Source organism: Bombus bifarius, unplaced genomic scaffold, assembly GCF_011952205.1.
Source record: "Bombus bifarius isolate JDL3187 unplaced genomic scaffold, Bbif_JDL3187 scf7180000009200, whole genome shotgun sequence".
In the NCBI taxonomy this organism is placed as follows: Eukaryota; Metazoa; Arthropoda; class Insecta; order Hymenoptera; family Apidae; genus Bombus; species Bombus bifarius.
Window position 1 is genome coordinate 2,874,558 of NW_022884965.1, and position 17,664 is coordinate 2,892,221.

At 34.9% G+C, this 17,664-nt stretch overlaps 1 protein-coding gene across 25 annotated transcripts in view; it reads right to left on the reverse strand.

Annotated features, from left to right (window-relative positions):
• Window positions 1-140: 140 nt before the first annotated feature.
• Window positions 141-17,664, reverse strand: part of LOC117214342 (phosphatidylinositol-binding clathrin assembly protein LAP) — a 31,923-nt gene continuing 14,399 nt past the window's right edge. The window contains exons 2-19 of one of the 25 annotated variants that reach the window (XM_033460357.1): window positions 17,468-17,610; window positions 16,355-16,430; window positions 15,334-15,345; window positions 14,547-14,649; window positions 14,254-14,462; window positions 14,073-14,179; window positions 13,948-13,989; window positions 13,760-13,854; window positions 12,018-12,186; window positions 11,383-11,511; window positions 11,165-11,294; window positions 10,883-10,969; window positions 9,040-9,756; window positions 7,419-7,602; window positions 7,241-7,349; window positions 6,428-6,490; window positions 5,450-5,710; window positions 141-4,613 (exon numbers count right to left, since the gene is read on the reverse strand). In XM_033460357.1, coding sequence (XP_033316248.1) covers window positions 5,459-5,710; window positions 6,428-6,490; window positions 7,241-7,349; window positions 7,419-7,602; window positions 9,040-9,756; window positions 10,883-10,969; window positions 11,165-11,294; window positions 11,383-11,511; window positions 12,018-12,186; window positions 13,760-13,854; window positions 13,948-13,989; window positions 14,073-14,179; window positions 14,254-14,462; window positions 14,547-14,649; window positions 15,334-15,345; window positions 16,355-16,430; window positions 17,468-17,610 — 2,627 coding nt within the window. In that variant the 3' untranslated portion in view covers window positions 141-4,613; window positions 5,450-5,458. Of the gene's footprint in view, window positions 4,614-5,449; window positions 5,711-6,427; window positions 6,491-7,240; window positions 7,350-7,414; window positions 7,603-9,039; window positions 9,757-10,882; window positions 10,970-11,164; window positions 11,295-11,382; window positions 11,512-12,017; window positions 12,187-13,759; window positions 13,855-13,947; window positions 13,990-14,072; window positions 14,180-14,253; window positions 14,463-14,546; window positions 14,650-15,333; window positions 15,349-16,354; window positions 16,431-17,467; window positions 17,611-17,664 lie in introns of those variants that run through there. The other 24 variants (XM_033460362.1, XM_033460361.1, XM_033460358.1 and 21 more) reach the window with 24 other exon arrangements.

Consider the following 17,664-nt stretch of genomic DNA (forward strand, 5'->3'; position numbering starts at 1 on the left):
TTAACAAATATTCTATTAAACGCCTTCCATATATTATTGTTAGTAAATATTTAGTTATAGAAAAGAAAAGATAAAGCGTACTAGGATAAAGTAAATGTTAGTTTATCTCTCTTTTCACGAAGAGGAATGGACACATCTAGTAATTTCAATAAATACTCTATTAAACGCCATTCATGTGTTACATAATAATCGTTTACAACATATTCGTAGCGCATAATGATATCAATGACAATTAATACAAATTAACCGTAAATAATAGCATCTCAACTAATATATTTTATAGTCGGTGTACTTCTTCCGTTTTGAATTTCACGCGCATGAATTATAACTACTTACGTTAAAGAGAGACGTCCTAACAGAAGATGGAACAGAAAAACGAGATGTATAATATGGCATACTATGGTTTCCTTTTTCCCATTAGATGATATCAGAAAAAATAGCGGGTTCTCTCCGTGTTTCTATAGACTCTCTAGTTTGCTACCGATATATCGATTCGGCCGAGCTCGTCCAATCTTTTAGTTCTCTCTCTCTCTCTCTCTCTCTCTCATTCTCTCTCATTTTACTTTCTCGTTAAACAAAATATTTCCGCTAAAGGCTAGCGACTTTACACAGGATTTCCCTCAAGAACGCTCTTTAACACGTTCAGTGCCCTCGACTAATCTTATATTCCCGTACATTTACTGGTAAATAAGTTAAACATTGTATTAACATCAACTTACAATCGGATAGAATGGACTCTCGCAGAAGAAATTAATGATATGTACAATTCATCTAACTAAGTATCTAATTGTATTTACAATAATCATGGATATAAATATTTACCTCTATTCAGGAATAGGCTGTACACTTGAAAATTAATGAGAAATAGAGTTAAATGACAATAAGTTCAACTTACTGTCTACTAGAGATTCCGCGACTATTTAACCTAACGTTAGCTAAAGACTGAAGATAGAGTACACAACTTCTGCTGACTACCACTACGTTGCTCAAAATAATTGAAATATTAAGTAATTATTGGTACAAAAAAAAGGAGACACTATAATTTCACTCAATACTTAAGTTACATAGCATTCGAGTATCATTTTGAGCTACGTATCACTCAGACTCCACTCTACCAGTTGCAAATCACAATACTACTGGACCCTTGTCAGTCAATTAGTGATCATTAATGATGTGTTGTTCAACATTCATTCCACGACGCTGGAATGCAGTAAGAACAGGGAAGTTAGGAGATCATTCTTGGGTTTCATAACACTGAACGTGTTAATGGCTGATCGATGAAAAATATTGATATAGTGTTCGTTTCTCGTTTTGTCCCTCTCCGAATATCGCCTTGCCTTTCGCTAGCTTATAGGGGAGAGTTACATGGATCGCTACTGCCCTATAATCCTCGATAAAATATGTGTTATATATGTATATGTAATATTGTCCTGTTACACTCGATCACCAGTAAGTTTACACAAACGTTTGTTTTTTGTGTACTGCAATGTAAAACATTGTTCTAAACGCATTACACGATCGTACAACCAAACCTCTTCAGAACGAAAGAAAAGAAAGCTAAAGCATGTAGTATAAAAAGATCAATTTACATTTATTCCATTGTTCTCAAGCCTAAAGAGAATTACAATTTCCTTCCTCCTCCGCTTTTCGTTGATAATATAGTACAATCTCACTAATCTGGACAACTCTGGACGATTCCGAAATAACGAGGTTCTGCATTATCATGGTTTCCACATCTTTTGTGCGAAGTGAGACCTCGTTAACCCTAACTCCATTGGATGTTCCACTTTAACTATTTCGATTTAGATTTCCTTTCACGTTCGATTCAAAAGTTTCTTCGTAGAAATATTTTCCTTTCTCTCTTTCTTTTGCAAATAGAGTTAAGAAAAATATAATCGAAAAAACTTTTCTACCTATCAATGTATTTTATTCAAGAACTTCTTCGGTTCAGTTCCTCCTCCGAAAATAAACCTCATTAATTCAAACCTCATTCCTACTAATTCGAAATAAGTTTTCTTCTATACAAGAAATTCGGATTAACGAGGTTCTACTGTACGAAAGAAAAGTTTCCAAGGTTACGCAGAATGTCAACACAGAGACCACCCTTTTAAACTTAATGGTGACCAGTTTTCTTCTTGCATGATCTGTAGTCGTTAATTGAACATGTACTTTATGATCTAGTCTCCTATGGCCATTACTTCCGCCAACTGCGAGAACCATATTATACAAGAACACCTAAGTTAAATAAGTCGCGGACACAAACTTCGCATCAGGAGTGCACAAATTCCTTGAATAATCACGTTTAGAAAATTAACCTCGCTTCAACAAAGAGATTCATTACTTGAGAAATCATTTGTCGTACTAAACTTTAACAAGTATAATTTCTACCTCTTGGATCTTGAATGTGGTTTATGCATGTGGTCCAATGTGAAAGAAACATCTGTGCACTCCTGACTTCCCAAAGTCCAACACTTTGAACTAAACTTTCTCACATTCTCATTGATTCGCTCTTCCTTTCTTACAACCTTCTCTTCTGCAGTCATAATATTGGGATCTTGATCAAGAAACTCCTCTTGTGCTGAAAACAGCTATGTTTTACTCGATTTGCTAATGTAGTTTTATAAATTCATTGATCAAAGAATATTTTTCAATTTCGTCAAATGGTTTTACCGAATTTTTGTAAAAATTCGTAGAATCTTACAACGCTTGCTTTACATCGTTCGAAATTTCTCCAAATAAAGCGAAAATCGCTGCTAATTCACAAATCATAGTGGTCATTGAATGAGTATCAAATAGGTAGGTTCCAGTGACCACGAAGCATTCAAGTCTCACTTCCAGTTTCTCTAGGTTCTCTTTCCGTTCCTATACACCAGTGTTCCTCTAATCAACGCCATTCGAATCAGCCAGAAAGAATGTTTACAGATGCAACATCACGGGGAATAAAGTAAAAGAAGTTGGTACAATTTACAGGGCTTTTTTCTCTCCGCTTAGGATCTCGTGCAGCCTCTTCGAGTGTTGCGAATTCCAGACAGGAACGAAGATATTTATATTACTATATAATGTATTCGGTAATATATAGCAAACATTGTTCATGGAGGTAGCTGCACGCGCCAAGGGGATGAAATGAATCCCGAATTAGACCTTAGAACAGGAATTATTGACTATATATTAATAGTACCATACTGAATCGTAGATCCGCGTGTTACATTCATTATAATTTATCGCATGAGTATCATAATCTTAACTTGTATATATAGTTCGTTTTAATTACCTAATTAAGACAGTTCGGAACGGTATACGGATAAAGAACATTAGTGAGACCACCTAACATTCCATTTTATATCTCTTTCACTCGCACAATCTCACTCTCGTTCGCTATATATATATATATATGTATATCGTTTAGTATTTAATACTTTAATAAAGGATACGTCGTAACTGCTTCAGCGCCCTGAGTCGAAATCAAAATATATACCGGTAAAGATAGTACGAAAAAATGAAACAGAGCGACACGGGTGCGCCATTATTAAGATTACGCCATATACATACACATACATTTATATATATATGTATAATTTTTCTTTTTCAGATAATATTTATATTTTTAACGTTATATCTTCTCGCACGAATTGTGAAATATAGTCGGGTACGTATGCACCTGCACAATTGCGCGCGCGTGTGCACATGTATACGCAAAATACGTACGTACTTTACATCTTTACTATGGATACATCATGCATCAGCCAACTATGTATAATTTTCCACGATGTGTATGTACGTTTAGAATCAACATGACTTAAAACCAACTTCAATATAGTTGCTCTTTCTATATTATACGGAAAGATGATTCTCAGTTAAACTCGATACACGTTCCAGTATATATAAAGCTTGTATGGAACTACTTTGGACCTCCTACCTCCTGTACCGAAACACTTTCATTAATAACTCCATCTCTTCGTTCAATCTTCCATTCATTCTTGCTCTCAAATATACATGTACACGCTCTCTCAGGCTCTCCCTCATTTTCTTCCAGCTCTCCCTTCGATCACTGGAAAACACTACAATGTCGATGCAATACTATCACAGTCAACTCATACGGAATAGTTGCACCCACGTACCTCATGGAATTCTAAACGTAATACGGCTCGTACAATCTTTTTTTTTTTCATTTTTCATGTTTCATTTTTCATAACTCTGTCTCTAAGCTCTCTATTTTTTTTTTTTTTTTCGTTTTTTTATCTTTTGTTTCTTTTAGTCGTCCCGCAAGACTATGTATATATATGTATGTATACACTGAGACTACGCGTATCTCTGTAAGGCAACCGCCGTAAACTGAGCAAATCCGTATATACGATTATACTCAATCAGCAGTAGAAATATATATATATATAATATGTATATTAATGAGAATCCGTCGGCGCCGTCGCGTTTCCCGGAGAACAATCCAACGATAAACTTCAATATTGTTTTTCTTCTCCTTTTTTCTTCGTGAGGACGGGCCGATTCGTTACGGATGACATAGAATAACAAGAGCAAGCAGGGCACATTTCCTAGGCATATTACACGGTATTTACAAAGTTGGTGCTTCGTTTGCTCGATTCCAATCAGAATTCCTGCAAGAAAAAATCATTTTTAGTCATATGAAGGTTACATTCAAATTCATTACTAATATTAAACATGGTAATTCTTGGATATGTGATCATGTTTTCTTAAGTTAGTCTTTTATAAATATTATAAAGTTTGATAAAAAATGATATTATATAATACAATATCTTTTTGTATCTATTAAAAGCTACCTCATAGCTTCTTAACTGATTACCATTTCACTTATCCAAAAGCTACTAAATGCTGTATCTGTTTAATAATCAAATTGCAATCCCTTGATGTGCTGTCTTCATTTTTACATTTTATGAGTAAAGTTATTGAATCGTTGACTGAGTGCAGATAGACAATGTTAACTAGAAACCGGTGCCATTAGTAAATGAGCCTGATAGGAATTATGTATGTATTTCAGATGGAACTGTGCATCGTTATACAAGTATCTTGTGTAAGATGAAATCTGTTCAACAGCTGTTAATCATTTACAAACAAAGCTGCCTTTGGACAGATTCGCATAATCATGCTATATTATATATTAATCACAAACATATACAGATACAATTCATTACAATATGCTCTGATATGCATAGCTTTGTTCCTTCTTAACAAAAACTCTCTAGAATAAAATCACCAAGTCTATACATTTGGCTTATTTTTCTATTTTATTTACAAACTAATTGATTAAAATCCAAGAATTCAATTAGGTGAATTAGTGGATAAAATTTGTTATGTATCACCGTAAAAAATCAGGAGACCTTTTAATTTCCAGAATGTCTATTTAATTCCAATCACAATTCACAGTTTTGTCACTGACATTTCTCTTCATGACAAGGGCATAGCAAATAGATACCTAATCTCTTCACAGGGCACCAAATGGATCAAGTTGGACTTGATTATTTTGCGGCTGTTGAACAGCCTGGGATTGTTGTTGCTGCTGCTGTGGCTGCGGTTGCTGCTGAAGATTAGCACTCATCATGGGATTTGTGCTGGGCATCATCATTGATGCAGTTCCTCCTGCGACCATCATACCACCAGGACCACCAGGCATTGTGCTCATCATTGGCCTCATGCCCTGCATGCCCTGCATGCCCATTGGCACACCTTGCATTCCCTAGGGACACCAGAAAGCCGACTGGTCAGATACACTGTATCTGTACTTCTGGAATTCTTACTACTCCAAGTCCAACTATCTCCAGTAATTGTTTTCCCTTCGTTAACAATGCTTTCAACATTTGACCATTTATATTCAATCAGATCAATATATATAGAGCTCATTGTGTTTTAGTATTTTGTATTTGGGTTGTTTTAGTTTGCATTGTAGGTTTTGTGTCACTTTACACATGTGTGGATATATGGAACAGCAAAAGTAGTGTATTTACATTTTTACAAATCTGAGTCTAGTGTACAATAGATATTTATGAAGGTAGCATTGAATTTATTATACAATAGGGTATTTCATATGCAATAATCAAACAACATACTTATGAAAAACCTACGACTCTACTAGAGAAAGTAGTTTAAATCAAACACTCAGGTGCATCACACATATAAATAAATGCAAAGCAGGGAAATATTAAGGATATAATATACATTTATAAGAACAATGGTTACAAAATTCTATGAACTATTCCTCTACAATCAGTTACTAAAGAAAAACTTTGTCATATTTAAACATTCAGTAATCATCTAATGGCATAACTTTTTTTCAGGGAACAAATTAGTAACAATACTTGTTATGTACAGCAATGTGAAGTCAAACCTTTGATCAAGCGATAAGTTCACTTCTTTTTTTTTTACCATATTTAATTCCATGGAAACTAGAACTTACCAATGGTGCAGTGTGGGGAGGGAAGCCCATAGCAGTTGAAGGGAGTTGCGTCATTCCTTGTCCCTGTAACAGCAGGTAGCATGCCATATGCCATGCATGCATTGTATACCTAAGTGTATGGATCGACGAATATGTTTTCTATATTCTAATATTCATTTCCTCTTTACCCTGTACTAAGGTGGTCAACGTTTTTTGCAATTCTAATGTATTTTAATTCAAAGGAAGTCTAGTGTACTTTATATTTAAGATGTTTATCTTGTGAACTTTCAATAATTGTGTTTAGTGTTACAGTGATACTTGAATATAAAATAATGCACAGTGCATCCAAACGTGCAACACGATAACCGAGCTAAGTGTTTCAGAGTATTAAAAAGGACAAGGATCTATCGTAATCATTGATTATGTGAAAGCTTAGTGAGCGATAAAGCAAGCGTGCTACGATAATCTACGGTCATATAAACGTTGTAAATTACTCGCAAGTGTTTTCCTGATATTAAGCTCGCTTATCGACTACATTTATGCTTAGAAATATAAAACGAATTAAACAAGATCGTGTCGCAAGTCCGAAGACGAAGATAATTTATTAGACATGGTTACAGGATAATTATTTACAATAAATAATAATCCTATAACGATAAAAAACAGCATGCTGATAGTGATTCAGTAACAAATGGCGAGAATAGATAAAGATATCTGACATGTAATATAAGAATAATAGGGGTCGTGATACCCTGACAACAAAGATATTACGTCCAACAACAGCGTGCTGATAATGATATAGCACTGAAGAACTGGTCACCACATTGAACTCACCATTGGGCGATATCCAGCACCAGTCGTAGCTGCCATAGGCTGTGGTGTCCATCCACCAGCTGGGCCACCAGTTTTAGCAGCGTTTTTGGGGGAATTCCATTGCATACCCCTAAAAGAAACAAAAATACTACTTTCCTGTCTTCAAGACCAAGCTTTCAAAAAATTTTGTACACCTTACTTGACTTGCTGCTGCGCACTTTTGTTGATTGTCAGATTTTGAGCAAGACTAGCAAGGCTGCTATCCAAATCTCCAGTCAGAACTTTGCCAGTGGATGTTGCATTCTGCTGTTGTCCTGCTGCTGAAATATTATTATCTCCAGCTACAGTGGTAGGCATCAGCATCATGCCCAAACTGTCAAAACCTAAGCAACATCTACATCAGCCAAAGCCCCATAAAGCATAACCCAAGGTTTCATGTTCTTATTGCACATTAAATGATACACAAAGAAGGACCAAACTTTTGAACATAAAAAAGCATGGGTTTCGATAAACAAGATGGTAAAATTGAACTACTTGCAATTAACTGGGATAAATTATAATAAAATAAAAGAATATATCCCTTATAATTTTATATATGAAGTTTCTAACATTTGCAAGTACATAACTCTGGAAAAGCCATGCTTTTTACTTTAACAGAGTATACAGTGCGAATACGTGTATCATTATCTTGACTAAAGGTCATTCATTTATCATTGTATTATATGGAATAAATCTACAATATATAGTCATTTAATTCCTTGCAGTTTAATTTGAAATATCGACTTATTAATATCCAACTGCAAAAAATTAAAAATAGTAGGAGAGAAATGTAAAGAAAAAGGAATATTTCAAATATATACACAATCTATTGGATATATTACGCATTGGTAATTAAATAGTAAATTCAGGTAGTACTTACAATATACCTCTACATTCTCCAAAAAAATAAATTGTAAAAATTTTCCAAAGACATCATGTCAGTACCAGCAGGTATACATCCAAGCATTACAAACGCATCAAATAATCAACTTTTATGAACAACTCAGTGAAAATCTACTTCACGAACCAAGAACAGATACACAAATCACTGATGCTGTATATCTCTGAGCTTGTACTTTTGTGACATATTTGAAACTGGTATTACAAATTTGGTTTCCCTCTCTATATTATTCCAGAATTATTATATCATTATATAAATTTAAAACATTAAGAATGCAAGATTGGTTCACTTCTTTATATTATCTCTAAATTACTAGATCCCCTTCTTTACACTAAAATATCGCAAACATTAATCCTTTCACAACCAAATGTTTGGAAGCTATAGAAGCAAAGATCTTTTTGGTCAATCGTTAAGAAAATATTCTTTTTTGTCTTTATAAGGAAGATGTACCGTATTAAAATTAGAACCAGTTTTAATGAAAATAGATGCACTTATCACAACACCGTTATATCTATCATTCTTCCAAAAGTATTATTTTATTATTATTATTAATTTTTTATCAACTTAAGCCAGGTGTTCAACTATTTGTGGATGGTAGTGTACATAAAATTAGTAAAATTCAATATTGATAGAAAATTCTTGATAATGAAATATAGATTCCACAAAAAATTGTACAAATATTATAAAAATAGAATTTCACCTTATCATGCTTTTCTGTAGTCTTCATTTTAAAGTACAACATTGCTTATATGTAACATCTGGCGTGAAAGAGTTAATCACAAGGTACACAAGAGTACATAGGCTCATGAGGGCCACTGGAAAGCATCACTGATTCCTCTGACATGCAAACTGATGATAGTCATCTATACATTCCCGTCACCTGAGGTCGGCTGCTTAGCCGGAGAACCGTACCCCGCCGGGACTTGGGTTGGGATACCGTAGCCGACCATCGGCCCTCCAGGCATGACCGGTTGCCCGGTGGCAGCCATATTTGCAGCCATATCGAACATGCCAAAACCCTGCTGCAGAGGTTGCTGTGCTTGTTGCGCGGCGGTTGGTAGTTGTTGAGATATAGGTGCCGGTCTTGACGGAGACCCGCCCAGTGCCATACGAATGCTATCATTCAGATCGTCGAACGCGCTCTTACTTGGAGCGGCGGCGGTGGTACTCGACGTTCCAGCGGATAGTTTCCCAGCTGCCGCTCCGGACATTGTAGGCGAGGTTGGTCTAGGTGTACCGTTCATCGCTGTCGCGGGAGGCGGCGGTCTGGGAGGCGGCGTGGCAGTGGACTTACCGGAGGTCAGAGTCACAGAGGATGCCGCCTCCGCGGCGGCGTCCCCAGCGACACCCTCCGCGGTCCTGAGCACTGCAGAGTCGCCCCCAAAGAGATCTGCCTGGCCGCCAGCACTGAACAGGTCTCCGCCGATCTGCCCTTGTTGCTGGCCATCGCCACCGCTCACATTAGCGGCAACGTTTGCGGCACTCTGCTCGAAGAGACCGAAAGCGGCTGCGTTTGACTGCGTTGACTGGGAACCAAGGGAAGGGAAGTCGGACATAAAAGGATTTGGTACGGATCCGGCCGTTCCTGGAGCACCAGCTTGCGCAGAAATCAAGGTGCATCGATTATTAGCGTTTTCACTTTCTCAATGCGGGGTTAATTGCATATTACTCGCGAGGGTCTGATATGCTTTCTGACTACATTACTTGTCGTGCCTTGTCCTAACACGTGCACGCTGCATTGAAGATGATACTATAGGTGACTGTACACGTGCCTGACAATAAAGTTCTTGAATCAGGCCGATTAATAGAATACTCTGATATATTTCTCAATGAAAGCTTGTTGAATTTTGTATGAAAAGGTAAACTTTATTGTTACATCGTGTAGTCTATGGATCTGTAGTAAGAAGCATGGTCGTTATTCGTATATGAAGATCACAGGTAAAAAACACGATAAGCACAATTTTGATGAATTTCTGATTTTAATGCCACTTTATGATCAAACAAGAGAATTAATGTAAAAAAACAATCTGTTAGTTTCAAAGATGTTAATCCTTTAAAAGTATCTAATAAGTTGACAAAGTTAAGTTGAGAGTTAAAAATTGTAATTATTAAGAGAAGCAACATTTTCATATCTGCAATATTTTTATGTTACAATGAGGAGTATTTCGAAAATTTTGAAAGGAATGAAAAACACATACTTAACTCCAGAACCAAATGAAAAGACAATTTTGGTAACATGAAAGTATACTAAATGTTAAAACTGCTTTCCTGTAAAAAGCAGGAATGTGATTTATTGTACTCCTTCTCCATAGTTTTCATATTCTTTAAATAACAATGCCTCTTATTACATTAGCAATACTATGATACTTGAGAGGTTAATCCCAAAGATTTTTAAAAAATTCATTTTCAGATTGATCACAAAATAAAAACTACTCACTGTATCCAAAGATTCAATTTAATTGAATTGTTCTTGGCATATTGCTACAACCTTCTTTTAGGATTAACTTGCCCAGGCATCGTCAATGAATCTAAACGATTTAGTAAGATGCAAAGGTATGATACAAAATCTGAAGCAAGAAATCCTTCACCATAAAAAGAGATGAATATATACATGTACAGTGTGAATGTGAAAGAAAGAAGATACAGTGCATTTAACTTGATAAGTGAGAGATTAAAAATCTTTATCTCGTAAACCAGCGAGATAGGTCGAATCAAGTACTCACCAGATTTCGAGTCTTGATTACCAAATACGGAAGAGAAACTGTTATCTGTAACAAAGTTATTATTTGCTGGGGGCACTGCGGCGAAACCTACAAATCAAAAAATAAAAACAGACCGATGAAATAACATAAAGAACATAATCATCGTACAATAATCGCCAAATAAAAATGTACAGTGATAATAAATAAAAGAGAATAAAAGGTTTAGTATCGTTTTTGTGCTATTATAAGATACGATAATAACATAATTAATTAAATTACATAAAATAAAATACTCATATTTACCGTTACCGTTAGTCATCCACATATTGTTCTGCGTTTGTGTGGTCGATGCAGTTGCAGGCTGTGGCGCTCCGAACATATCCGCGAAAGGATTCCCTGCTAATTGGAGCAAATCGTCTGACGCTTTTTGCGGCTGAAAACAAGAAAATGCAATTTATAAAGAAATTATCATGGAGGCAAAGGACATTATGTATTCTAAAAAGAGGAAAGTTCCTAGTTACCTGACTTTCAGCTGTCGTTGTCGTTGATGGTGAACTGAATAGATCTACTATTGGTTGATTAGCGTTGTTGGTCGGTGAACTGAGGAATGGATTCGTACTAGGTCCGCTCGATGGGGATTGCACTTTCGCCTAGAATAAGGGAATCGGGTCAGCTATGGAACCAATAGTTTTTTATAATAACTGAGACCCTTAATCTTACAATCTAACTACAATAAATGAAGACCACATGGAAAAATATGGTAAATCCATATAAAATTGTTGGTTTTTATGACTTTTATGACACTTGGTAGTTAAAAAGAAGTATTTTAATATGAAATAGCTGAAGAAGAGAATAACACGATAGATCCAAAAGTATAAGTTTTTCGAAAATCGATAATAAATCCTTAATGTTTTATAAGAAACGAATAATATTAATATAATTGTTATCTTAGCTTAACTTAATTAATATTAAGAGGCATAATTAATATCTTCAATATCTTTGAAATGTTCAAGAGGATTATCAAATGAAAAGGTAGTTTTGACGTGGAATTGGTTGACAACGTATTGAATTATAAAATTGCTCTTCTATAAAAGACAGGAAATGTGGCTTATCACGTGTTTCTCATGTGGTCTTCAAATAAAAAATCTTTCAGTACCTTGTACTGATTCATAGCAGCCTCCTCTTCCGCGAGGGCTTGCTGCCGCAGTGCTTCATCGATATGTCCATTTCCGGCGTGGTCGAGGCGATTATTACTGGCTGCTGTTCCAAACGCAGTACTGGTGGAAGACAGGGCGGACACTCCCGACTTTACATTCGTTCTATTGCTGCTCGGGTAATGATTGGGCGATGGATGTGTGTCGATGGAGTGGTGTGGATTCACACAGGAGGAAAAAAGGAAGAAAAGCCATTTTCAGCAGCGAAGATAAGTGTGGCCATAGGAGCGAAAAAGGAGCGAAAAAGGAGCGAAAAGGAACGTTGATCATTGAAAACAAAGGAGAAGACAAAGAAAAAAAAAGAAACAGTGTAGTACGTATAAAGATAACAACGATGTGTAAAAAATTCAGCTACTCAGTGCTCTTTCACCCAAACGTACATACAAATATGCTCCATAAATATATAATTATTGTACATGCGTAACGCTAGCTTTCCTTCTTTTATCCACAGATATTAATGTGTTCTTTTTATACATATATATTTTTCACTACATACGTTTTCAAATGAACTCACACAAGCAATTAAGTTGAGTAATACTACCTAACATGTCTTACAATAGAAATGAAAAAGAAGGAAGGGAAAAGAAAAAAAGACACACACGCACACACTTTCTCGTTTGCTACTGCTACGGTACGCACGCTTATATACAGACGACATATGTGCAAGAAAATATCACCTAGCTTTTCATTTTATATTCAAAATTGGCTATTTTATTGTTTAAAGAATGTGTTAATTGGAAATAAATGTTGATTATAAAGGTTGTTACTGCTGTACGAACTTTGGTAGCTCATTACACAGAAAACATAATAAATAGTCTCCGAATAAATGATCCAAAAACTGATCTATTTATGATCGGTTAATCAGGATAGAAATCTTAATAAAAAATGCGATCATTTATCTGGAAAATACCGTATCTTAATTTTATATTGAAAACGAGATTTAAAATATTATTAAGCGCTCTTGCCGCAAGTGGTTAAAAATTATATATATATCACCGAGATGGTGATCACACCGTGAATCAACAGAAACATAGATAATCGTGCAATAATCGGCGATAAACTATTTTAAAAAATGCCTGTGATAAAATGTAATTTCTTGAGCAATAAGCTAAGTGAAATTTCCGTAGAAGACTTGGAACAAAATCTCTAGAAATCATAAGAAGCAATAACAAACTGATCTGATACCAAACATAGTTGACACTATAGCCCGCAAAACAGAAGACAATGAAGAACGAAGGAAACGAAGGAAAGAAGTAAAGAATCTCCTGAACGAAAAAAGAAGCGCACGTTCTCAAGCAATAGAAAAGAAACGCCAACATTACCTTTTACCCTACAATTTACAAAACATTTTGCGAGGAGAGTAATATGATTAACGATTGGATGATAAATGGGATTTGCATCTTTGCGTTGAATTTGCAATAGAATAGTAATAAAGGAAATAGTCTGATAGGATTCGATGCCTAAATATGCGATATTGTGTTTCTTGAACCATGATAATTCTATAGAAAATATTGTTTTCCAAGTGAAAATACCTTATTCGTAGCATTTTTATACAATATGCGTATCTTGTATAACATTTTGTTAACAGACAAATCGCAAAATATTCCTTAGAATTAGTGAATTTAATCCTACTTTGAACGTTAACATAGGTTTTATATGTTTGTACGAATTATAATTAACACACCTTGCAGACTGTGTTGGAGTGTTTGCTGCAGATCCCTTCTTTCCTTCCAAGGAGGCAAGATGTTGCTCTAACGCATCCAGTAAGCTACTAGGAGCCTAAGAAATGTCCATTTTCAAAATTTCACAAATATACTTTCTTATGGAACTCAACGTTACACAATTTTAGTCCAATTGAGATATATTTCTTACCTTTGTTAGATCAGGTATGTCTCCTTTATCAATGCCAACGTTCTAAGGAGAAGCACAAAAATTAATCTCAACAAATTTTTGGAGCGTAATTATGCGATTCATACGTAAAAGCTAATTCAACTTACCTCGGCAACCTTTAAAAATTCACCCACCCGATCCATTCGTATGAGGAACTTTTTGTACAAGTCCAGAGCTTCGCGACATTGCTTTTTATTCATATCAAAATACTTTTCTAAAATTAGGACCAACAATTAAGTATTTCTCTCAAAAGATGACATAGAAAACATTAAATTGTAAGTATACTACCTAGTAAGTTAATAATGCCATCATTGTAACAGGCAAACAATCTAATCAGATCCCGGAAAAGGAGCATGAAAGCCATGTTTATGACACCGTTGGTGAGATCATTAGCGGTGCAATCGAACTCCAATAGAGCATCCAACTGTGACTGTAAAACTGGCAAGGTTTTCAACAGTTTTTCAGCGTTCATTGTGCGCAAAGTACGGTCGTCCTTCCTAAAACACAATTTTAAAATAAATCATTTGCTACAAGTACAAGTAGCTTTCTTTCATTTTTATTAATCAAAGTTGATCGCTTACCCTCTTTTCACCTTGCAAAAGTCAAAGGCTACGGTCCTGTAAGAAAGAGCCTTCTCATTGAGGTACTTCGCGTATCTCCTAATAAATGGTGACATGTCATAGCCTAATGACAGAAAAAAGACCAGTTTAGAAGATAAATTTATCCTTTGTGTATATTGTTATACAAGAATCCAAAGAAATTTCAGGATATAGTTAATAAAACAAATAAACATCCAGTCTTTTCCCAAAGGAGGTAAGATGAACTGAAAATTGAAATTGTGCAAGTGCAAAAATTTGAGTACATGCAAATGAAAGCGGGCATAGACTTTGTTAGAATTATCGATCTTGACACGCTTTCAGTCTGTAACGTGAAAAATGTGTGCGACACGCAAATTATAAACACATTCATCTTCACCTCCTACATGAAACCTGAACGCATATTTCAGCAGAAATGTGCAATGATGTCAATTTAATTAGTGCTAGAAATCACAAGTAGAATGTTGATTTCCTCAGGGAATTTATTGCATGATACTTAATCACACAACTGGCGTCATAAATTTTAAATAGTAGTCTGGAATACGGAAGATACAATTTTTCAATTTCCTGTTGTACAGTTTAACATCATCAATAAATAGTAACTAGGAATTAGACTAATTGTTAATTTTATTCAGGATTCAAATTTGGTCAGAATTCCTTTATTATCCAATTTGTTTGTGAAGTGTTAAACAGAATATTAAGTTATCGTTAGGGATAGTAATACAGAAAGAACATTCACAGAGAAAGGAAATCGAAAGATATTTTAACTCACCAATACGAGCTCCTGCTGTGCCCAAATAGAGAGAAAATTAGTTCCAGGTTAGTAAATCATAGATGAATGCCAGATACGCATACATAGCTGCATAATGGTAGGAAGTTAGCCAGGAAGAACTTATTATTAAATTGTTGATTCCAGAATAAAGGCGATGGTATTGTTAGAAACAGTTATACCTTAACTATATGTATACATATAACTAGTTATTCGATTTTGACAATATCTTGATATTAATTATGTTAATACTTTAGCTGCAAATTAGCTTTCACATTTTTAATCCTTTTGAAGGAGTGAAAAAATCTTTTATTATGTTTTAAAATAAAATATTGCAATTAAGGTGTTGAATCGCTAAAGTTTATGAGACTATTTTTATGTGCGAATGTGCTCGCGTGCATGCTGCATTCGGATGTATCCTTTTTACTTCTTGGTAAAGTTGTTAATAGATTATACAGTATACAGATTGTATAAGACGAAAGCAACAACAAAAATAATTTCATGCTACCTGGATAATGGTTCAATTAAATCACTGTCTAACGCGATTTTAATTTATCAAATTAATCCCCTGCAATTTTGAAGTAAACCATACAATTATCAATTAATTAAATTCACTCGTTAATAGCTGTTTTAGCGATTATCGTTCGGTTAATGTATATAGCTAAAATCCAATTCAATTAAAAATTTCTCTAAAATATCTGGAATTCGAATAATTCTCCCATAATTTTTTACATCTCATCATTCTTGTATTAACATAATTCAAAAATTTTATTTCACAACTTTTGCAAACTTCCATTTAATTCTTATTCATTACTTTATTAATATTCATACTTTATACTGTAATGTCTTTTTTCAAGAGATTTGACCGTTTTAAATAAAATACTACAATTTATTTAAAATCACTGTCAAGATAAAAAGAATAAGGAGCAATGAACATTGATAGGGAGATGACCGGAATCGACCATCTAATTGAACCACTCGGCAGAAGTTAATGCAAGAAGATTCTTTTAAACATTGTGGTCACCTTGAACGCCGCTTTTATCGAGAAAATTACTGAGTTGAAACGTGCTGTTACTGGACGCCAGATACTGTGTAAACCTCTGCAACAGAAAGGTCATTGCACTTGTAAGTTTTTTTTTTAGGATCACCTGATATATACATATATATATATATATATTTTTTTTTGTTATGTACACTTTGTTCATCTCTTAACAATATACATAAGTTAAAGTAACCAACTAATTTTATTTCAAAAGAGACACGCAATTTTTATAATTCCTTATATCTAATAATTTCTAAGAAAATTATTAAGATAATAGAAATAATTAAAAAATTGATTAAGTATATCCTATTAAAGTTCCATGACGAATTATGGCGAACAATGTACGCAATATTTTAAAACAGATCGTTGCTCGCATTACTAGCATTATTGTCGCCGTTGTGGCTCTGTCCAAGGAAATGACTATGTTACAGTTGCTGTTCTATTGAATTGCATGTGCAAACCGTAAATGTTAGACTCTGGTCACGGACTCATGCTATTCGACCCCGTGCACATTCACGCACAGGCGACTGGCAAGGGCGACGACACTTCCCCTCTTCAACTCATTACTGAACCAAAATGAATTAGACAACCTCTCGACAAATGTAAATAATACTCCAAACATTCTATTTCGTGTTGTCAATTAAAAATTCCATGCCAACAGTTCTTTCCAATTTAGCCTTAAAAATTGCAAACAATATTATGTTTATGTTAAGTATATTAAATACATAAATACATTTAATAGGTTATTGGGACGTTAAAAGCTAAGTGACTTTAAACATTTATTCAATTTATCAGAGTATAAAATGTTATCATAAATTCAGTGAACTTTAAGAATAAGATAGAGTATAATATTCAAGTAACAGAAAATCATCACAATGGAGAGCCAATTAAAAAGGATATGGAAGTACAATTGTATCTCGTGTTTTACAATTAAGTAATCAGATATTCGCTACCATATCGTTCCTAAATTGGCATTTATCAAGAGGCAAAGGGAAAGAAAGTTCGTCTGATTGCTTTTGAGAAGTCACTTTATCGAGAGAGCCACTCATGGGTACTCCTGAATCCTGTTCTGCATTGCAGATACGGGGCCTTTACCTCATTGCCGTAACAAAGCATATGGTGCACCGTGATCAGAGCTTTAAAAACGACCGTCCAGTTCGTGTTCTGCGACCGTTCTATCAACAGATTCGCCAGTTGAGGTATCGACACGTTGGGTTCGTTCGTGCACCGCACCAAGTCTGAAACAGACAATAACGAGTCTCCAATTATTTATAGTCACGAATTTCTTTCTT